General features: G+C 35.8%; 2 protein-coding genes across 2 annotated transcripts; one reads left to right on the top strand and one right to left on the bottom strand.

Annotated features, from left to right (window-relative positions):
* Nucleotides 1-5,958: 5,958 nt before the first annotated feature.
* On the top strand, nucleotides 5,959-7,796 carry LOC103953160. The gene is made up of 3 exons (XM_009364894.3): nucleotides 5,959-6,532; nucleotides 7,100-7,221; nucleotides 7,405-7,796. Exons 1-3 carry the CDS (start codon nucleotides 6,116-6,118, stop codon nucleotides 7,553-7,555), a joined length of 690 nt encoding a protein of 229 aa, XP_009363169.2. The 5' UTR covers nucleotides 5,959-6,115; the 3' UTR covers nucleotides 7,556-7,796.
* Nucleotides 7,797-9,218: 1,422 nt separating this feature from the next.
* On the bottom strand, nucleotides 9,219-14,992 carry LOC103953159 (UDP-galactose transporter 1). The gene is given in 7 exon segments (XM_009364893.2): nucleotides 9,219-9,600; nucleotides 9,783-9,872; nucleotides 9,874-10,015; nucleotides 12,615-12,690; nucleotides 12,693-12,821; nucleotides 12,921-13,170; nucleotides 14,500-14,992. Coding segments are annotated over 7 exon segments (1,020 nt in total). The 5' UTR covers nucleotides 14,611-14,992; the 3' UTR covers nucleotides 9,219-9,378.
* Nucleotides 14,993-19,245: the final 4,253 nt, after the last annotated feature.

Below are 19,245 nucleotides of genomic sequence, written 5' to 3'. Positions count from 1 at the left end.
TAGTCCATGCGTTACTAGCTAGTAATAAATTAACAACCAAACAAAAATTCGTAAAAATTGAAAAAAATAAACATGTACATAGCATTTCGAACTTATGACCTCTCGTTAATTTTAAACAACAAAAATCAGTGCTTCTAATTAAAGTTCTTGATCATTTAGCCAAATTTTATAGGGAATTGTTATTGGCATTCCAAAATTCTCATTCTACACTCCAAACTTTCTATATTTAGAAAGAAAAATACAATTGTGAAGAGTGTAAAATGAGATTTTTGGAATGCCAATAACACTTCCTGTTTTATAAATATATACTGTTATGAAAATAAATTTATAAAAATTAGAATGTAAATAAGCACACATAGTGTTTTGAACCTAAAACCTTCTCATTAATTTTAAATAAAAAAACCACCAATTTTAATTTATATTTAACTGTTAAATTTTAGTATTTATATTTTCTTTAGTAAGATTTAATGGTTAAAAAATTCATAATATCAAATACCCCCAAGTACTATTAAAAATCCTATGAAGAAGTGAGGAAGGTTATAATGGTAACTTCAAGGGAGGTGATTCAAGGGTCAGCGATTTGCCCGGGAGCAATTATTTGAAAGGGACCAGCCTTCTGACTCGATGAACCCCAAAAAACCCAATTCACGAGGGTCCCAAATTCTGACATATCCCTTAAATCTCTTATTTAATCACTTGAACTAAATTATTTAATTATAATAATTATAGGCTGTCTCACTCTGATGTCAAGCGAGTCACTGTGTGGATGTGCCAAACTCTGATGACTCGAGTGACGACCGAACCTGAACCTGAACCAAACAACAAGTAACCATTACTTCTTCACTTGTGTTTCATAAAGCCACCGGGCAACTCTCTAGTTTCTACCATACGCTCCCAATAATGTCTTGGTCACAAGTGAGGTCACAAATTTATTGTTTGCTAAGACTGGTTGCTTATGCGGACATTTTTTTTTTATTATTATAAATGAGATTGTTTGGATTCCGTACTTGAGAATTTAGGAAAAGTTTGTTGCTATAACCAGTTGTTAAACAAAAATCGTTCAGAAATCACACGTGCACGTATCACTAATTTGATCGTTGATGACAAGGGGTTTAGAATTAAGATTTCTCTAGGTAGGTGTTAGAGTAGGAGAATTCAATTAGGATTTTAATGGACTAAGTTTGTAAAATCATGTAGGCTTCGGTTTACTTGTACTTCAAGTCCGGTGACATATATATTTGTATCTTTGTGAGATGGATGAAATTAATACGGCTATTGCTTTGTTTATGTTTTTTTTTTAAATAAAAATAATAAAATAATATTTAAATATGCTAACATTTAAGGTAAAACAAGTGAAATACCTTTGGAGCAAAAACCTTATTTGAGCCATCGTCAATTTTGACATTTCCTTGTCTATGTTAGCTTAGCTCTATTTTCTATGTCAATTTTGACATCTCAGGTTAGAGTAAATAATACATTATTTATTATTGTTATATGTCTGTGTGGAATTTTTGACATCTCTTTTAAAAATGGTTTTAACTCTACTTTTTCACCCCCTTTTAACAGCCTCAATAGTGTGTGGGTCACAAGTGACAATGTCCATGACCAAGTAAACATTAAGATTAAGGCCTAACCAGTTCCTAGTTGTGTAAAGTTATGTTGTATTATTTCGTTATACAACCGATGGTAAAAAGAGAGAACCAAATCTTAAACTTTACGTGCAAAGGTAAATCTTTTTAACTAACTGAGTTATAAACGTTTTGCTAAGTTGAGTGTAATTGATCTACCACCATATGCTGGGTTAGGGTGAATGGGTGATGATGATCCATGAACACAGATAGAAAAGTCAATTCCCTATATGCATAACTTAATTTGCAAATATGGCAATTAGGGTGCTTCCTACCATGCAATAATTAATGTGGCAGATTTATTTTCATCTAAGCACATTCAATGGGGTGCTTATGTGACAGAGTTAGATAAATTTAATCCTCCCATTTCAACGAACCAGTGCAGAAAGTGAAAGATGTGAGAAGGGGCAGAAATTGAACTTAAATGCATATAACACTTCCAATTCAGTTTAGCGTGATGCTATTCTTACACCTATTTTTACTTTTTATCTATTATTTGTTAATTTCTGCTCTTTGATTATTTTCAATTAATTTGATTTGATGACCAAAATTTAAAAGGAGTGTGTGAATATCATCACTGTCACATCCCGAACCGGGGCAGATCACTTCCTGAGCCCGACTCCACCGTAGCACGATATTGTCCACTTTGGGCCCCAACCACGCCCTCACGGTTTTGTTTTTGGGAACTCACACGAGAACTTCCCGATGGGTCACCCATATTGGGAATGCTCTCGCACACTACTCGCTTTACTTCGGAGTTCCCATGGAACCCGAAGCCAATGAGCTCCCAAAAAGCCTCGTGCTAGGTAGAGATGGAAATATACATATAAGGATCACTCCCTTGGGCGATGTGGGATGTCACAATCCACCCCCCTTAGGGGCCCGATGTCCTCGTCGGCACACACGTGCCCAGGGTTAGGCTCTGATACCAAATTGTCACATCCCCACCCGGGGCGGATCACTTCCCGGGCCCACTCCACCACCGTAGCACGATATTGTCCGCTTTGGGCTTACCATTCCCTCACGGTTTTTGTTTTTGGGAACTCACGAGCAACTTCCTAGTAGGTCACCCATCATGGGATTGCTCTAGCCCCCTTCTCGCTTAACTTCGGAGTTCCTACGGAACCCGAAGCCAGTGAGCTCCCAAAAGGTCTCGTGCTAGGTAGAGATGGGAATATACATATAAGGATCACTCTCCTGAGCGATGTGGGATGTCACAATCACTCTTCATTTTATCAATATGTAGATATGGACTATACAATTGTGGGATGAATAATTGACCCTTTTCATGAATTTTTTAATTTGTTTATGTTCGAACCTCAAAATTTCTGTTAATATTGAGAAGAAAAATAATGAAGCAGCTACCTTCAAAGTAATAGAGAGAAAAACAATAACTGGAATGAGAGAGTCAGAGTTGGAAAGAGAATTTCTCACTTATTTCTATCATTCAAAACCTAATAGCTAATTAATTTAATATATTTTTTTAATTTAATATCACTCGGTCTTTACTTTGTTAGAATTTTTTTATGAATATCATGTAGAAAATTTGTTGAACAAAACAAAATAAAAATTTAGGCTCCCTTATTTGTAAATATCATCAGATAATGGAATATTGGGCAAAAGAGATTATTGGTCATGCTATTTTGTTAGATTTCAAAAATCCACAAATAATAATATTAATATTTTGGATTTAGCAGTCTATTTCTCTTTTTTGACAAATCATAAATCAACTCTTGACTGTATAATTCTTCACAAACATAATTGTCATTTTAAATAAACAATTTATCCAATGCCACTTAGTACTATGATTTAGTTGTATTTCTTTTCACTGGTAAGTAAGAGGTCTCATGTGCAAATTTTGTAGATGATGAATTTGATACCAAATTAAGTTACCCATTGTGAGGCTCAGCCAAACTCCTTCCTCCTCCTTAGTGTAAAATATATCATTGTACTAAAAAAAATTATCCAACAATTTGACCACCCAAATTTACTTCATGAATTTCATACCCAAACAAAGAAGAAAAATTACTTCATGAATTAAAAATATAAATCATACAAGAAGAGTCTTTGTTAATTAAGGTTTATAAAGACAAAAGGAAAACTCTTGTATGTAATGTAAGAAATCAAGTATTTTCGTTGAAAATTGCTGGAGACAATATTTTGGGAGACCACATATTATCCCATTTTTCTAATATAAGTAGAAACTACTTGTATGGTTTGGCCTTACCGTGGTACAATGTAGTCATTCAAAATGGAGAGTAACGTTAATAGAACGGATTCATCGTCATGTAATATACCGATCTACTAGTATGTACAATATCATTGACATTGTTTTATTGAATGGATTGCCATTGTTTTATTGAATGGGTTGCCATAGTGATTATGACCCTATTCCATATAAGTCATTATTTTTAAAAGATATTGTGTCCTTGACATTACACACTTTCGTTTTATTGGTTATGTTATAACAACTTATATATGTCCAGTGAACCACTCGTTACATTTACTTGCTTTTTATTAAAATAGTTACGAGGTCACACCCACCTATTCCAAATATGAAGACTGTTTAGACATCACCCAGGAAGGCCGAGACCTACGAAAGACCACACAAAGAGCAAACACAAGAAAATGGTGCATATAAATGTTGCTGCAAGAACAATTGAAGGGTCTGGACAAGTTTATCTTTAAGTTGGACCACCAGTGTATATCGTATGCAACTTGAGCATGAACTGACATATAAATTATAAAAATGATGAGGGATCTGCTGTTAGTATATTTAAAATACTACCAAACGAAATCTACTCCTCATCTAAAGTAGAGAAATCTACTTTCATATAATTAGAGACGTTACATGACAAATATCTATTAGATGATCGATAAGCTTTTGTAAACACATGTCAATAATTGACTGGAGCCAGGATATCACTTGAATTATGTATTGGCTGCAATAGAGTATCTCTCAAATACAAGAGAAAAAAATCTTAAGCGCATTTCAGTGCATACCCTATTGCGTTTCTCTTTTGCCACATCTAAGCAAGGGATAGATTTTTTTTTTTGGAGTTTTAACAAAAAGTCTACGGTACTGTTCACTTTAACGAAAAACCACATTTTTATACTAAAAAATCAAACCTGGTACTATTCATTTTACCCTTTATTTTATCCTTATCATTAAAACTCAAAGTTTTCAAATTTTTTCATTAATTTTTTTTTATTTAAAAAAAGAAGGTAATTAATAGCAAACCATAATTATCCATTACTTTCAAGCAGAACCCAAAGAGGCTAAGGGAATGTTATACTCTATGTTTCAACTAAGTTTCTCTCTTTCATTTGCATGCATGCAATTAGCCAAATTCGATACAGCCCATAGGCATATAGACCTAAGTTCAAATTTCTCTCCGCTACATTCCCCATCTTTCATCCTATAGCATAGACACAGATCATGATGAGAGATTAGAAAAATAGGGAGGAGAATCTGAATTATTATTTTATCTCTAAGAGGTCGTACAAAAGATCCTGCCTTTCATCATCAAAATATCTAAAAGAAAACAGAACTTTGGTGATTGTTTTACGTCTCCATGCAGAGTCAAGTCATCACCCCCAACGAGTCCTCCTCGTGACACTTTATCCTGCACAAGATAAAAAATGGGAACAGATATTTAGATTTGAATCTTGGGACCTTACTGTTAAATATAAATTTTTTACATAAGAATAGACCATAAAGTGTGAAAAAAAAATTCAGTTTATTCACTAATTATTGTATGCCGAAGTAATTTAATGAATAATATAAAAAAAAAGCTGATTGTGTTCTATCAATGCAATATATCGAGATATGTTGAAGATGTATTACATTAAACATGATAGGCACATAAGAGATTCATACTAAACATTCGAAAGATTTTCAAAAAACCGTTACATGTATATTTTCCATACTCAGGTAATACTGGGATCACCTTGGTCTCTATTTCCATTCGTTCTTGGATACAAATATTCTTTTTACTTTTCACACTTTTTTTTACCGTTCACCACTCTTATTAATTTTTGTCTATTGATTTTATTCAAAGGAAAATTAATAAAAATAGTTTGAAAATTTTGAGTTTTAACGATAAAGATAAAATAAAAGGTAAAGTGAACAGTATCATGATTAATTTTTTTAGTGTAAAAATATGATTTTTCGTTAAAATAAACAATACCGAGAATTTTTCATTAAAGTTCATTCTATTCAATTCATTTAATTCGACGATGGTAAGTTAAAAGAAACATGTGAAAAGTAAAATTGAGTGTCAAATATAGCCCAGACTTAAAAATCATGTCTTTGCGTCGTCAGATTTTACCCCATTCCCCACTCTCTCATCACACTCTCTCTCCTCACCTCTTATTTTCTCATTATAATAGCCAAGAAGCCCTCAACCGAACCCCACAAAGCTCACATACTCTCTCTACGCAGTTACTTAGTTTTAGGCATATTTAGGCAAAAGGGGTGAGAGAAAATGCCCAAACCAAGTGCATTTTTGAGGCAATTGAGTGGAAGGGAGGCGTGGAAATCAAAATCAATGATGTGGGGTGATGTTGGAAATAACAAGTCTTGCGGTGGTTTCAGTGGCGGAGTTGGGCTGTCTGAGGGGAAAGGAGGAAGCTTTCAGCAAATGGAAGGGCTTCAAAACATGTATGGCAACAACAATGGTGGTGGTGGTGGAGGATTCGGAATGAGGAAGAGAGTGATGGTGGTGGTGGATGACTCGTCACATTCCAAGCATGCCATGATGTGGGCCCTCAGTCATGTTGCCAACAAGGGTGATTTGCTCACTCTCCTCCACATCATCCCTTCTTCCCATGACTCTTCCTCTACCTCCTCCCCTTCCCTGGCCAACTCCCTTGGCTCCCTATGCAAGGCTTGCAAGCCTGAGGTACATTTCACTCTTCCTTCCTTCTCCTAGTTTAGATGGGCAGCTAATTTTTGAATCGACACTTACAAAATAAACGGTTCAGATCGTTGAAGTTTGACAAGAATTAAACTCTACAACTAGTCCTCATAATTACCCAAAAACGGGGATCCCTTTAGATAAATGGCCTGTCTTTCCTTAATCGTTTGCTCTGTTTGATAGATCCTACTAGAAAAGGCTGAGAGTGTCTTCATTGTGTTTGATAGATCCCAATTTTCTGGTCCCCAACCTTGTAATTCTTTTCCCTCCTTTTCTTTGCTTGTTTGTTTTTTTAATCTTTGACTGTTTCTTTTTTGTCTTTTCTCTTCTTTAGAGGGAGAAGGGTAATAATTTTCACCAGTGACGGGTCACTCTCTTTCTTTTCAGTGCGAGAAGGAAGAGTGATTGGCTTTTCAGTTGCTTTTGCCTATTTTTTCCCAGAAAAAGAGAGAGGGGACATAATTCCTGTTCTGTCCCTTAACATTTATTTAGTCATGTGTTTATATTATTATTATTTGTTTAATTATTTTTTGGGAAAAAAAAAATGTTCAGGTGGAAGTGGAAGCTCTTGTGATCCAAGGACCAAGAGTGGCAACAGTGAACAGCCAGGTTAAGAAGCTTGAGGTTTCAGTGCTAGTGCTTGGTCAGAAGAAGCCCTCTCCCCTCTTCAGCTGGTGGGTCCTATTCCACTAATCCCTTCTTGCAAAAGCACTTGCTAGGATTTGGATTGGTTTTACTCAAACTAAGTTTTTATTGAAGGCGTGGGTGAAACCGAACCGCACCAAACTAAACCATTGTTTGATATCGCCGAGTTATATAGCTTGCTAAATGATGTTTATTGTGATTTAATTATGCAGCTTATTTGGAACCAGCTCCACCGAGGATTTTGTGGAGCATTGCATAAACAATGCAGAGTGTTTGACAATTGGAGTGAGGAAGCAAAGCAGAGGTGTGAGTGGCTACCTTATCAACACCAGATGGCAGAAGGATTTCTGGCTCTTGGCTTAAGTGTGTTCTCCTTCACCTCTAATGAGAAAGGATTAAGGATTAGTGTCTAATAAGTGACTAAGATTATAGATTAACTTTGTAATTTTACCATCTAACTATTTACTCACTAGATCATCTTTCTTTCTGTATTAACCATTAAGTAGGTGAAGTTAGGGTAAGAGGAGTTGATGTACTGAGACTTTATCAAGTGCATTTGCATTCAATCTCTATTAAAAGCTTTTTACTTTAGATTTCAACTTGATCCAATGTCTATTAATGTTTGGCTGACAGTTTTTATATGGCTGTCATCACTTGATTTCTCGATTTGATCAATGTGATTTAAATCATATTTATAGAGAAAGGAACATGGTGGTTGATAGTTTGGACAGATTTATTAAGGCTTAATTATTTCCCTTGAGACTAATGTCAAGTCTCATTTTGCCTCTGAAAGTGTTGATTTTCACTTGTGGGGGCAAAAGCATGATTTGGTGTTGGTTGAACACAACTCGGAAGTCATATGGTTTTGAAAAATGATTTTCGCATTCTTATTTTCTTTTTAACTGTTTATGTGTGGCTCTTGATTCTTCTTAAGTTATTCAAAAAGGCCAAAATAAAGGAAAAAGTGTAGAGCGACAAAAAAAAGTGCGGACATCATTTCATTCTCTATAGTTTTGTATGCTGCAACCATAACATTAATAGTTGCATTTTGGGCCCCCAATTTATCAAGGCAAAACCAGCTTGGGCCATGAGGTCTAATTGCAAAACCCTCGTAGAAGGCTACAAATTAATGCCACAAAATCATAGTTTGGCAAAGGGCAGTCAAAAACCATACATTAAAATTTTAAAGTAATCTGAAGCAGGATTATATTACATAGAAAACAAGTGAAAAGCAAGTTTTTTGTGCACTGATGCTTACTATAGATCATTTTCAACTCCCAGGAAGCTTCATTTCGCAATGTTTGAAACTTAGTGGACTCCGTTTTCATGCGCACGGAAGGATTTCGTGGAGCGTACGTCGAGTTGGTGAACAGTACCCCGGTAGTGACTCTCATGGAGTATTGACTGCTACAGTGTCAACATGTCCGCGAAAATTTGCATTTGCTTCTCCTGCCGACTCTCTTGCCCGCGCAAGCCAACATTGCCGGGCGGCTAATGGGAGCCAAAACAACGGCTATCAGCATGCTAATAAGCATGGTGGGCCTTACGTCGATGATCGCCACCAACGCAGGTGATTACAACAAACCAGTTGGAGTGGAACGTGCGGAGGGCGAAACGAACCAGGTTGCGATTATCGCCAGGTGATACCGGGCGAGTGCATTTGCAAAACTCCACCCTAAACACCTTTTGTGCTACCGTGCCATGTATGCATGCTTGCTATTTGGCAGCACAAGTAACGTCGCGTGGTTGGCCTACTCTTGGCAACGAGGTCTTCATGGGCAAAATATTACTGCAACCACAGGCGACCTTGCACTTACAAGTGGTTCCAACGTGGTTTTTGCAGTGGTGCGTTTGGTTGACCTTCTGTGCTTCCACGAGGTGCGTTTGTTCAAAAAGTTAAAAAAAATAAAAAAAATACAACGATATTAGTACAGTAAATGCATTCTGGGCCCAATTTCCCAACGAAAGAAGCACCTGGGCCATGAAGGTCAAAATTGCAACAAGAGCCCGAACAAGATCATCGTAGTTACGCAAGGGGAATAAAAAACAATATATTAAAAACAAGATCATCATAGTTTCGTGTCAAATTACATAGAAAAGACGTGAATAGTATGTTTTTAATGCAATGATGTTTCCTATAAATCATTTTCCCGGTCACGGGAATCTCATTCATGCGGCCTGAACCACTAGACCTTGTCATCTAATTTATCATTTACAAGGGGAAGCAGCTCCATACGACCCCGTGGAGTGCGTGGCGTTCGAGGAGTTCCAGGCAGCTGTTGGGAGATCAGGTGCCTCACATACCCGTAGAATGTACATCCCAAAAGCGTTATTCCACAACCAACGGCATTCAAAGCTGGAATCGGGTTTTTGAATATCATCCATGAAACAAGGACGGCAACCGCAACCTGAACAAAAATCCAATATCAGAACGTGATCATTGACAAGATATTTGCTTGGCCAAAAGGGTTATGACTAGATTGACCGATAAGGCCTAACAGTACTTGTGCCGAATAATTTAGCAATGCATCATTAACTCTTTATAAAGCATAACAGTACTACAAGGTTAGTGATTACGCTTAATAATTACCTTGAGGTTTCCAGCAACGTTGAATGTCACGGCAGTCGTAGAATGGATTACATAAAAAATGGAGAAGTTGAGACAAAATGCCATTACCCCAGGAGCTGAAAATGATGATGAGGGATGGAACAAGAGTCTGATGGGTGTGAAGCCATTCAAGAACTCCATTACCTTCAAGTAGCATTGCAGGTACTGCCAAGATCATGGTCGCAAAAGGTGCCATGTAGTACACCGTGTTTATGCTACATTGTATACCCAAGAAAGCCAATAACAAAATATCAGCACGAATCATGAAGCTATGAAATAATGAGAGCACATAAAAGTAGAACTATTTCAAACAGAAGGCATGCTTGGGTGAAAAAACAAGCAAACACAGCTAAAATGAAGACATTAATGTCAGGAAGATCAACAAACAACAACAAAGCCTTTCCCACTAAGTGGGGTCGGCTACATGAATCCTAGAATGTCATTGCACTCGGTTCTGTGTCAATGTTAGGAAGATCAGTATAACAAAAAGATACCAAGGTTGAGGATTTCAAAATATGGAAGGAAAAGAAATGGCTGATATTAATACACTAAATTCTTACAAGGTACAAACAAAATAACAAAATCCCACCATGTTCCTCACAAGGATGACAAGGCAATCCAAACAGTTTAAGACTATAAGCATATAGAAAATTCCAAGACTTCTCAGTTTTACATCATTAAGACCAACTATAATGGTTGGGGCTAAAACCTAAATTTGTAGCCCAGAAATTTATGTTCTAATCCAGAAACAAATTTTCTCCTCCAAGGTGTTGGCTTAAAAATTTAGCCCAATATAAATGAATTGTGGCTATTTTTTTTTTTTTTTTGGTACCTTTTTTAAAAATAAAATTTATGTAGATTATCCTAATTTATTTTTATGAAAATTTTAACCTATAGAAATTTAGATTCCGATAAATAGTGAAAAATCACTAAACCTACCCCATGAAACATAATAGTCATGGAACAACATGGAAAACCACTTCAAACATATAAAACACATGAAACAAGAGTCGTGCAGTAAAGTCATGGAACACATATGAAAAGCTTTTCTAAACAATATGAAACACATAAATAGTAATAGACATGAGCTAGGTTACTACTTAACTGATGGTTTTTATCCTAGTTCGTCTATATTTGTGAAAAGTTATTCTCATCCAATAGTACAAAGAAGACATTGTTTTAGCAGAAAGAAGAGTCGTATAGGATAGATGTGGATGGCAATTCGGGATCCTACAAGCTTGATCGGCCATTATTAGAGGGTCTGCACAATTGTGGAACATAAAGACCTACATTTAATCATGACGACGTACATAATTTTGCACAATATTATTGTTGAGTACAAAGAAATTGAAGAAGATTCTAATAAAGATGTGGATGGTGACCAACCAACATCTGCGACAGCAATATCAAAAGACATTAAATATCTAGATGCAACCCATATCTGAGAGAGCAATAGTGATAGACATTGAATATCTAGATGAAAACACATATGAGACCCAACATGATAGGCTAACACTTAATGATTACATGAATCGTCTGAATTGGATTCAAGCTCTCGAAGGCCATAACACACTCCAAAAAGATTTGGTTGAGCATATATGGTACCGACTAGGAGCACGGTCATGATGGTCTTTCCTTAATAAAATGAAGTGTGCTAATGTATTTGTCTTTCCTTGCAACTTAAAATGAAGTGGGATAGTGTGTTAAGTCTTTCTTTGTAATAAAACTAAGTGTGTTGGTCTTTTTGTTGTAATAAAATTAAGTGCGTTTGTGTGTTACTCTTTCTTATTGAATATGTTTATTTTTTTTTATAAATAGTTTTGGAAGTAGACATAAAGAAAAAAAAGGGAAGAATCGTACAAGGGAAGTGAATTTTGTGTGGATGTTTGAACAAATATAGGTATTTATAAAGTTTTTGAATGAATTGTTTTAGCCGTTGGATTTAATCTATTTGAAAACTAAAATTAAAAAAAAAGTTTGAATCTAGATCAACCAATGGTCCAATCACGTGGGCCGTTGATGGCCAACTAGCTGTTTGGGCTCCGAAATTGGTGGCTGACAAAGCTGTCAATGGTGGATCCCACCCACTGCAGCTTTGCCAAGTGCAAAGCGTGAGGCGCGTCAGTGCGTTGCGGTGGGAGAAAGGCTAGGTGCATCTACGCACACTGGTGGGACAAATTTTTATCCCAAGCCGGTCTTTTGGGTTAAATCTGGCCAAAATTTAGGCCCAATGGTTGGTGATGATTTGGGTGGGTTTAAAACTTAATTTTTAGGTTTTAACCCAATGGTTGGAGATGGTCTAAGGGAACATCACCGTAAACATGGTTTTCTATACTCAAGACATTTCTAAATGCTCAATCACGCTGAATTGCCTTGTAAGAACCACATGGATCACACATATAATATGAACTGCTTTCATCAAATTACAAGGAAGCATTTTGTGTCATACATTCTGATAAATCAACCAAGATTCTTCTCATTTGAAAATTTAATTACTTAATAGTCCAATAAAATGAGAAAATGCAGTAGTCAACAAGATATCGTATCAATTAGAGCTGCCACTGATAATTGATATCGAAGGGATTGGTATAGAACCTATAACAAGTTTGTATCTTCAACTTATAGGCTCGTGAACATCTTATGATAGTGAGAGTGTAATAACACTGAATCAAGAAGTTTAAACAACATATTTCATATTTGTGCACAAGACATCACGCATATAATAACTTATGAAAACTACAAAAACAAAGTAAGCATAAGTGACAAAAACTTCAAGAAGGTAAAGATGACAATCTAAAGGCAGAAAAATATTACCTGTCAAACTTGTATCCATGCAAAAGCGATTCTGCAAGGATGGTCTTTGTGGAAGTAGCGAGACAACCAAATAAGCCGCACAAAATCCAAACATATTGAAACTAAGCTCTGTAACTGAAGTAAGTAGAATTCCTCCAACAATGGGTATCAAAGAACACCAAATTCTCCAGTCAAAGTATTTTCTCCAAACCAGCCACTGCAAAACAACTGTTTTAAACCTTTGCGGTCAGATGAAGCCACAACACAGCATAACATATTTGGAACGTGACGTCAATTTTATACATGGTTAGAATTTCTGGAGCTCACCTGTGGTTGCAGGAGTGAATGACTTTATGGTCTGCATAAAAGAAACTGGTATGTAACGTAAGCTCACATTGCCCAAAACAATGTTAATACAGAACACAAATGACATGGGAAATATCCTTCTCCAGCGATCTTCAGGGTCAACTGTTATTAGTGGTTTAAGCTTCAAAACCTTGATTACGATGTATGCTCCAATGGCCGAGCATATGAAATGAATGCACGAAACCGTTAGGGGAAACTTAAAATCCAGTTTCTGCATAAACAAAAACACTTCAAAATTAGGGACACCATGCAAACTCATAAGACTGATGTTGAATTATGCAATTTACAGGGAGCAATCTGCCTCAGACACACTAAGGATGAGCCCCATTGGGGCACAACTGATGTGACAGTAAGGTTGTTTGCTCCCAGACCACTGAATAATTTCCCTAAACACTTAAAAAGAATTAGGTAGTTAATAGTTCAAAATTTGGGTGATTAGTGCAAAAGCTAAACAATCAAATAAATTATGGCATAAAGTTTGGCAAACCAGCAGTCAAATGTTATAGAACAACTTAGAAAGACAAACTGTATGGTTACACCATTGACGATCTTCTTTTCATCTTGGACAATTATATTATTTATCAATCAAGTCCCACTGCAAATTAAGCATTCACCAGTACCTCGACTTTACCAAAAGTCATGAAGAAAAAAACCTCAATTTGCAGAAACAAAACTTCCTAATCATGAAGAATGTCACTAGTTATTCCATTCACAAATATCTGATTTTCTCTAAAGTAACAAACTCAAATCATTTAGCCATACAAATTAGGAAACAAGATAGTGTGAAGAATCACAAAAATAGGAGGAAGAATCAAGCCATGAATTCAACCCTGGTAAATTGAACCTTCCTCTTGAAATAAAGTTGGATTCCACCATAAAACCAATTGGCAATATGGAGAGTCCTTGCAAGGTTTATCCCTTCACCGATGTGGGACTCACATCCTCACACCTCTCTCCTAAACTACGACAACTAATTCTTCCATTCTGAAGCCTACTTGCAACCAAACCAAAGGTAAATCTCATATTATGTTACTTGTGGCAGATAAACATGGCAGATCACATGGTAGCATGGTAGTTCCGTAAAATATAACCAAATCCTGTTCAGATTAAGTTAAAAATAAACCAATTAAACACTCGATGGATGTCTCGCCCATCCCCGAACGTTTGGAATTCATTCGAGTGCCTGTTCATATTTCTTCTAATATTGCTCATGAGATTCCAATAAATCGATATCACATTTCCATAATTTAACCATCTCAATAAACTAGAATTATACTGCAGAAAAAATCAAAAGAGAAACGGAAAAATTCAGCTAAATTCATAAAACGAAAAACCCAATTCATACGTGCAAGATTATATCAAAACCAACAACTAATTAGGCAAGCAATTAAGAAATTAAGGTACCAACAGAGAGGAATTAAACATCTACACGTAGCAATAATCAAAAAGCAAAGTTAAGCAACCCCAGTTCACAAAATGTAAGAATGAAATGCTTAAAAATCGAAGTTGAGAAAATATGGAAAGGCAAAAGAGCAGAGACCTGAAAGATCCACTTGTTCATGACAATCACGGTGACATTGAAACCCCACCACTGAAGAATTGCGAGGAGAGATCTAATGACGCTCCACTGGCACAGCCGAGACTCCTCCATCTCAGACCCAGATCACCCAATAAAAAGAGACCCAGATCACAAAACGCACCCGCAAATACTCCTATCCCACTCACCTCACAATTTCCACAAACAAAACCGACCCAGATGGGTTTTGTTGTAGAAACAGAGGAAAAACGGAGTTGTGGGAGCTATGGAGAGATGGGGGATCAGAGATTAAGAATCCTAATTAGGAATGAGAGCTTAAAGGGTGTGAGATTGTTGAGGTGAAGCTGCCCTCTCTCTCTCTCTCTCTCTCTCTCTCTCTCTCCCCCCCTTGTGTGTGTTGTGTTTAAACCCATGTGATTTGTCCTTCTGTTTCCATTTCTTTACGTTGGAGTTCCTAAAACGTTATAACTCTCACGCCATGGAAATGTTATGCCTCTCTCTCTATATATCTGTTGTTGTAGTAGACGTGTAGCCTTTTTTATTTTCATGTTATAGGCCGAAGCGCGAAGGGGCCCAAGCCCCACAGACCCACTCAGAATTCAAGTATTCAGTCATACTGTGTGATTGGGTTGTGGGTCCCACTACTAGGCAACGAGGGTCCATGTTTCCGAACAACTTAGATAGAATAGGTATAAGTTTATTGTGACAATTCGTGTCAATGATACAATGTCATGTAGAAATGGATTTACACATATCTTTGTATTGTTTGTTTGCGCAAGACGACATGCAAGCAACGTACTTCTGTTGTATGAGTCCTTCTCTCAACATTCGTTTAAAGGAGATATTCGGTGCAACAGTTACATCATTATTGGGTATTACCAAAGTCCCTTGTGTTGTTGTTGACATTATAGTATACATGTTGTTCAACTATAGTATAACAATTAAAATAGTAACATCATGTGACAGTGTGATTGTCGTGTCTAAAACGGATCATTTCACTTAAAACACTTTAGATGTTCTAGGGGTGGGTGGGTTCGGCAATGACCGGAATTTTCAACTCTTTTGATTCATTATTGGGGCTTGGACTTGTTTGATTTGATTGAAACATTTGGGGCTGCTCTTTACTCAAGTGTAGAGCAGCTTCCCCGCGACGTTGGAAACTTCTCATCATTTGGTTACAGACACACACAGTTTCTTCCACTATCCTAAAAAATATGAATAACTGAGTGGTTTTATTCTTCAAGGTCCTTGATTAAAGATTAATCAGTGTGTACTTACGTTTGCAAAATCATCGTCGACCATCATATTGTCTTATAAACTGGACGGATCGAAGAAGACGGTAGGCAAAGGCGAAGGATACCATACATAAGTTTTAGAGAGGAGGAAACTTTTACTGAATTTACTTTGTATTTTCATTAACAAAAATTACCTGATACATTTGGTATTTATAGTGCTAGACTATGCTCGCACTTCACATATTTGCCCTCAACTATTCTAACTCATTGCAATATTTGGTGAATAACTAGTTATAGTCGTGGAGGTCAGGTTAAGTCAAACAATCAATCTTCAATAAATTGGTATCAGATTTGTCATCAAAGTGAGTCGAACTTATAATAGAAAATGTTAAAAAATAACTATGTATTGAGCCTTTTTGGGTTTTCACCAAAATACCATTTTAGATTTCGAAACTATTATGTTAATGTAATAGGAAAACAAGTTTCAAACCCAAAACGCATTAGTAAGTTCTCAACACTATTCACTAAAAGTTCGCAGTATGAATTTCTCTAATTTTAAGTATAGAGTATCCCTAAAAAAAAAGTATAGTAGACCTGACATTCGTGTCGTGTTTCTCGTGTTTGTGTCATACTCGATAGCTTAACGGGTCGTATCGTGTAATACCCATTAAAGTAAACGGGTAATATGACCAGACTCGAAATCAACCCGTTAATATTATCAGGTAATATGACCCGATCCATTACTCGTTAAGAAAAATATATTTTAAATCAATAAAATTTAGTATATACATACTAAATTTTGGAGTTGACCCGTTCATGAGAGTTGTAAAGCTTTTCATTACGAGTGATTACATTTTTCACACTTCTACAATAATTATTATTAATTTTGCACTCAAGTAAAAAACATTGTTCATGAGATTTGGAGGGTTTTAAAAATCTAAATGACCATGTAACCATCGTCTAAACGTTGATGATGCAATTATAAACGTTTGTTATGCTTTCGTATTTTTCAGACTTATACATTAATGATTATAAATTTTGTTTATTTTGAACTTCCTTAAAAATACTATTCATAAGAGTTTGTATGGTTTTAGAAATTCAAACGATTGTATACCCATCCTCAAAGCGTAGAGGATGCGACTACGAGTGTAACATCCCACATCGCCCATGGGAGTGGATCCCTAAGCCTTATATGTATATTCTCATCTCTACCTAGCACGAGGTCTTTTGGGAGCTCATTGGCTTCGGGTTTTGTAGGAACTCCGAAGTTAAGTGAGTTCGCGCGAGAGCAATCCTAGGATAGGGGACCCATTGGGAAGTTCTCGTGTGAGTTCCCAGAAACAAAACCGTGAGGGCGTGGTTGGGGCCCAAATCGTACAATATAGTGCTACGGTGGAGTCGAGCCCAGGATGTGGTGGGGGCCCGGGCCAGGATGTGACAATGAGCATTTTCATATTTTTCGCACATGTAAATTAATTGTTATAATTTTTTAATGTGTTTGGTATTTTTAAATTACTTGATATTTTTATTTTTAATGTGTTTTATGATTTTTAATCTTAATCTTTGCCTATAATATACTATAAAAATAAAGAAAGAAATAAATAAAACTTAAATTTTAAAATTTATATAGAATAATAATTAATAAACAATATGTACATATTCATTATATCTATTGTATTTTATAGTAAGTTTTTTTTAGTAGTTTAAAAAAATTAAAATCATCAAAATAACTTTTTTCTTATCGTGTCGAAACAGGTTACCTGCGTGTGACTCTCATGTAAACTTGTTAAGGACCTGTTATTATCATGTGACCCGATAATAACCCGATTAATTATCGTGTTGACTTGAAACCCGTTATTTTTGTGTCGTGTTAATGGATCGTGTAAGAAATTGCCAGGTATGAAGTATAGAGTAGAATACTAGTACACAACGGCATTGAGTAATGATTGATAAAGTCATATTTTATTTTCCTTTAAAAAATAAAATAAAGCTCCTTCTAAAGCAATGCATACGATAAAATTTCTTAGATTTGTCACTAACAAGGATTATAAAATGTATAATTCGAGTTGCGTTTCATTTGACATATTGAGTTCTTTGGAGCCTCGATCCATGTGTCAAAAGGATACAAGTGCGTATATAGAAATTTCTGTTTCTGTTATAAGTTTCATGTCAACACGTATTTTGAAGAGTTTTAGGTTATTTGCACTAAATAACGACTAATATGTGATAGTAATATTAGGGTGATTAAATTTATAAATTAAATTTGCAAACTAAATAATGTGTCATTAATAAGAAATAAATTTATCAATTAACACTTAATTAATAATTTAATCATTTACAATCACATCGTATAGTTTGTAAATTTGATTTAAAAAATTTAGTTTCGATAATATTACCCATACAGATTATTGTGAGTATTTGGTCAGGTCATGTCTAAAACACTTGCAATTTTGTTGTCAGTTTTAGATTGCTTTTGTGTGATGACTCATGAGAATGTTTCTTCAAAACTTCGAGCAAATCAGCGTCAATGGAAAATATGGTTAGTTTGTCACATCCCGGTCCGGGCCGGATCACTTCCCGGTCCACTCCACCACCGTAGCACGATATTGTCCGCTTTAGGTTTGCCATTCCCTCACGGTTTTGTTTTTGGGAACTCACGAGCAACTTCCCAGTGGGTCACCCATCATGGGATTGCTCTAGCCACCTTCTCGCTTAACTTCAGAGTTCCTACGGAACCCGAAGCCAGTGAGCTCCCAAAAGGCCTCGTGCTAGGTAGGGATGAGAATATACATATAAGGATTACTCTCTAGGCGATGTGGAATGTCACATAGTTGGTTACATGTCTGTGCCAACAATAAGAATTGGGGTTGGAGGTTAGCAAATTAAATAGTGTGCGGCTTAGTATTATGGTTTAACAATATTTTTATTTATTTGCAAGTGTGAAGTTTTAGATTTGAATATCATAGTTGACGAGTTAGGTACGAACTTACTTCTCTACCCCTTAGTATATATATTGTTGCGTAAAATTTTAAAAGGTGTACTCAAACCAATTTGGTCTAATTTTTACATAATCAAGTGCGAAGTTTGAATAAAGGTTCGAATTGGATAAGTCTTGAATTGTTTGGTTTAAATCGTTTAAGATGTTATATTATCATACTGTCAATCTGAATAAAAGATTATACATATCATATTGGCACCTATTCCTTTGACATGAAAAAAAATGCCAATCGTGAAAAGAACAAAAGGAAATGGATACAGAAGGTGATGATTTGATACTGTTTTGTTTTTCTCGAAATTGTTGTGGGATACTCCACAATAAGCTTCTCATGTCAATGGCAGTCCATCACATGGCACATTCTTGAACTCTTATTTTAAAACTTTTTTTTTTTTATCATGAGTTCTATACTCTAATCCTTAAAGTATAAAGCGGTCTTTTATTTATATTCTAATACATGAATTGGTTATATTGTGTGACTTATTCATGTACTAAATAATAGCTCTTTATCATTCTTGT

This window comes from the organism of the source record quoted next, unplaced genomic scaffold (assembly GCF_019419815.1).
Source record: "Pyrus x bretschneideri cultivar Hongxiangsu unplaced genomic scaffold, Pyrus_bretschneideri_v1 Contig2, whole genome shotgun sequence".
Classification (NCBI taxonomy): domain Eukaryota; kingdom Viridiplantae; phylum Streptophyta; class Magnoliopsida; order Rosales; family Rosaceae; genus Pyrus; species Pyrus x bretschneideri.
Note: the sequence above shows the minus strand (reverse complement) of the source record. Positions and strands in the feature narration are given on the sequence as shown.

Excerpts from the sequence above, each read along its gene's own strand:
- LOC103953160 (XM_009364894.3), top strand. The coding sequence starts at position 6,116 with ATGCCCAAACCAAGTGCATTTTTGAGGCAATTGAGTGGAAGGGAGGCG. Across the intron at positions 6,533-7,099 it reads GCAAGGCTTGCAAGCCTGAG|GTGGAAGTGGAAGCTCTTGT; the intron begins GTACATTTCACT and ends AAAAATGTTCAG. Across the intron at positions 7,222-7,404 it reads CCCTCTCCCCTCTTCAGCTG|CTTATTTGGAACCAGCTCCA; the intron begins GTGGGTCCTATT and ends TTAATTATGCAG.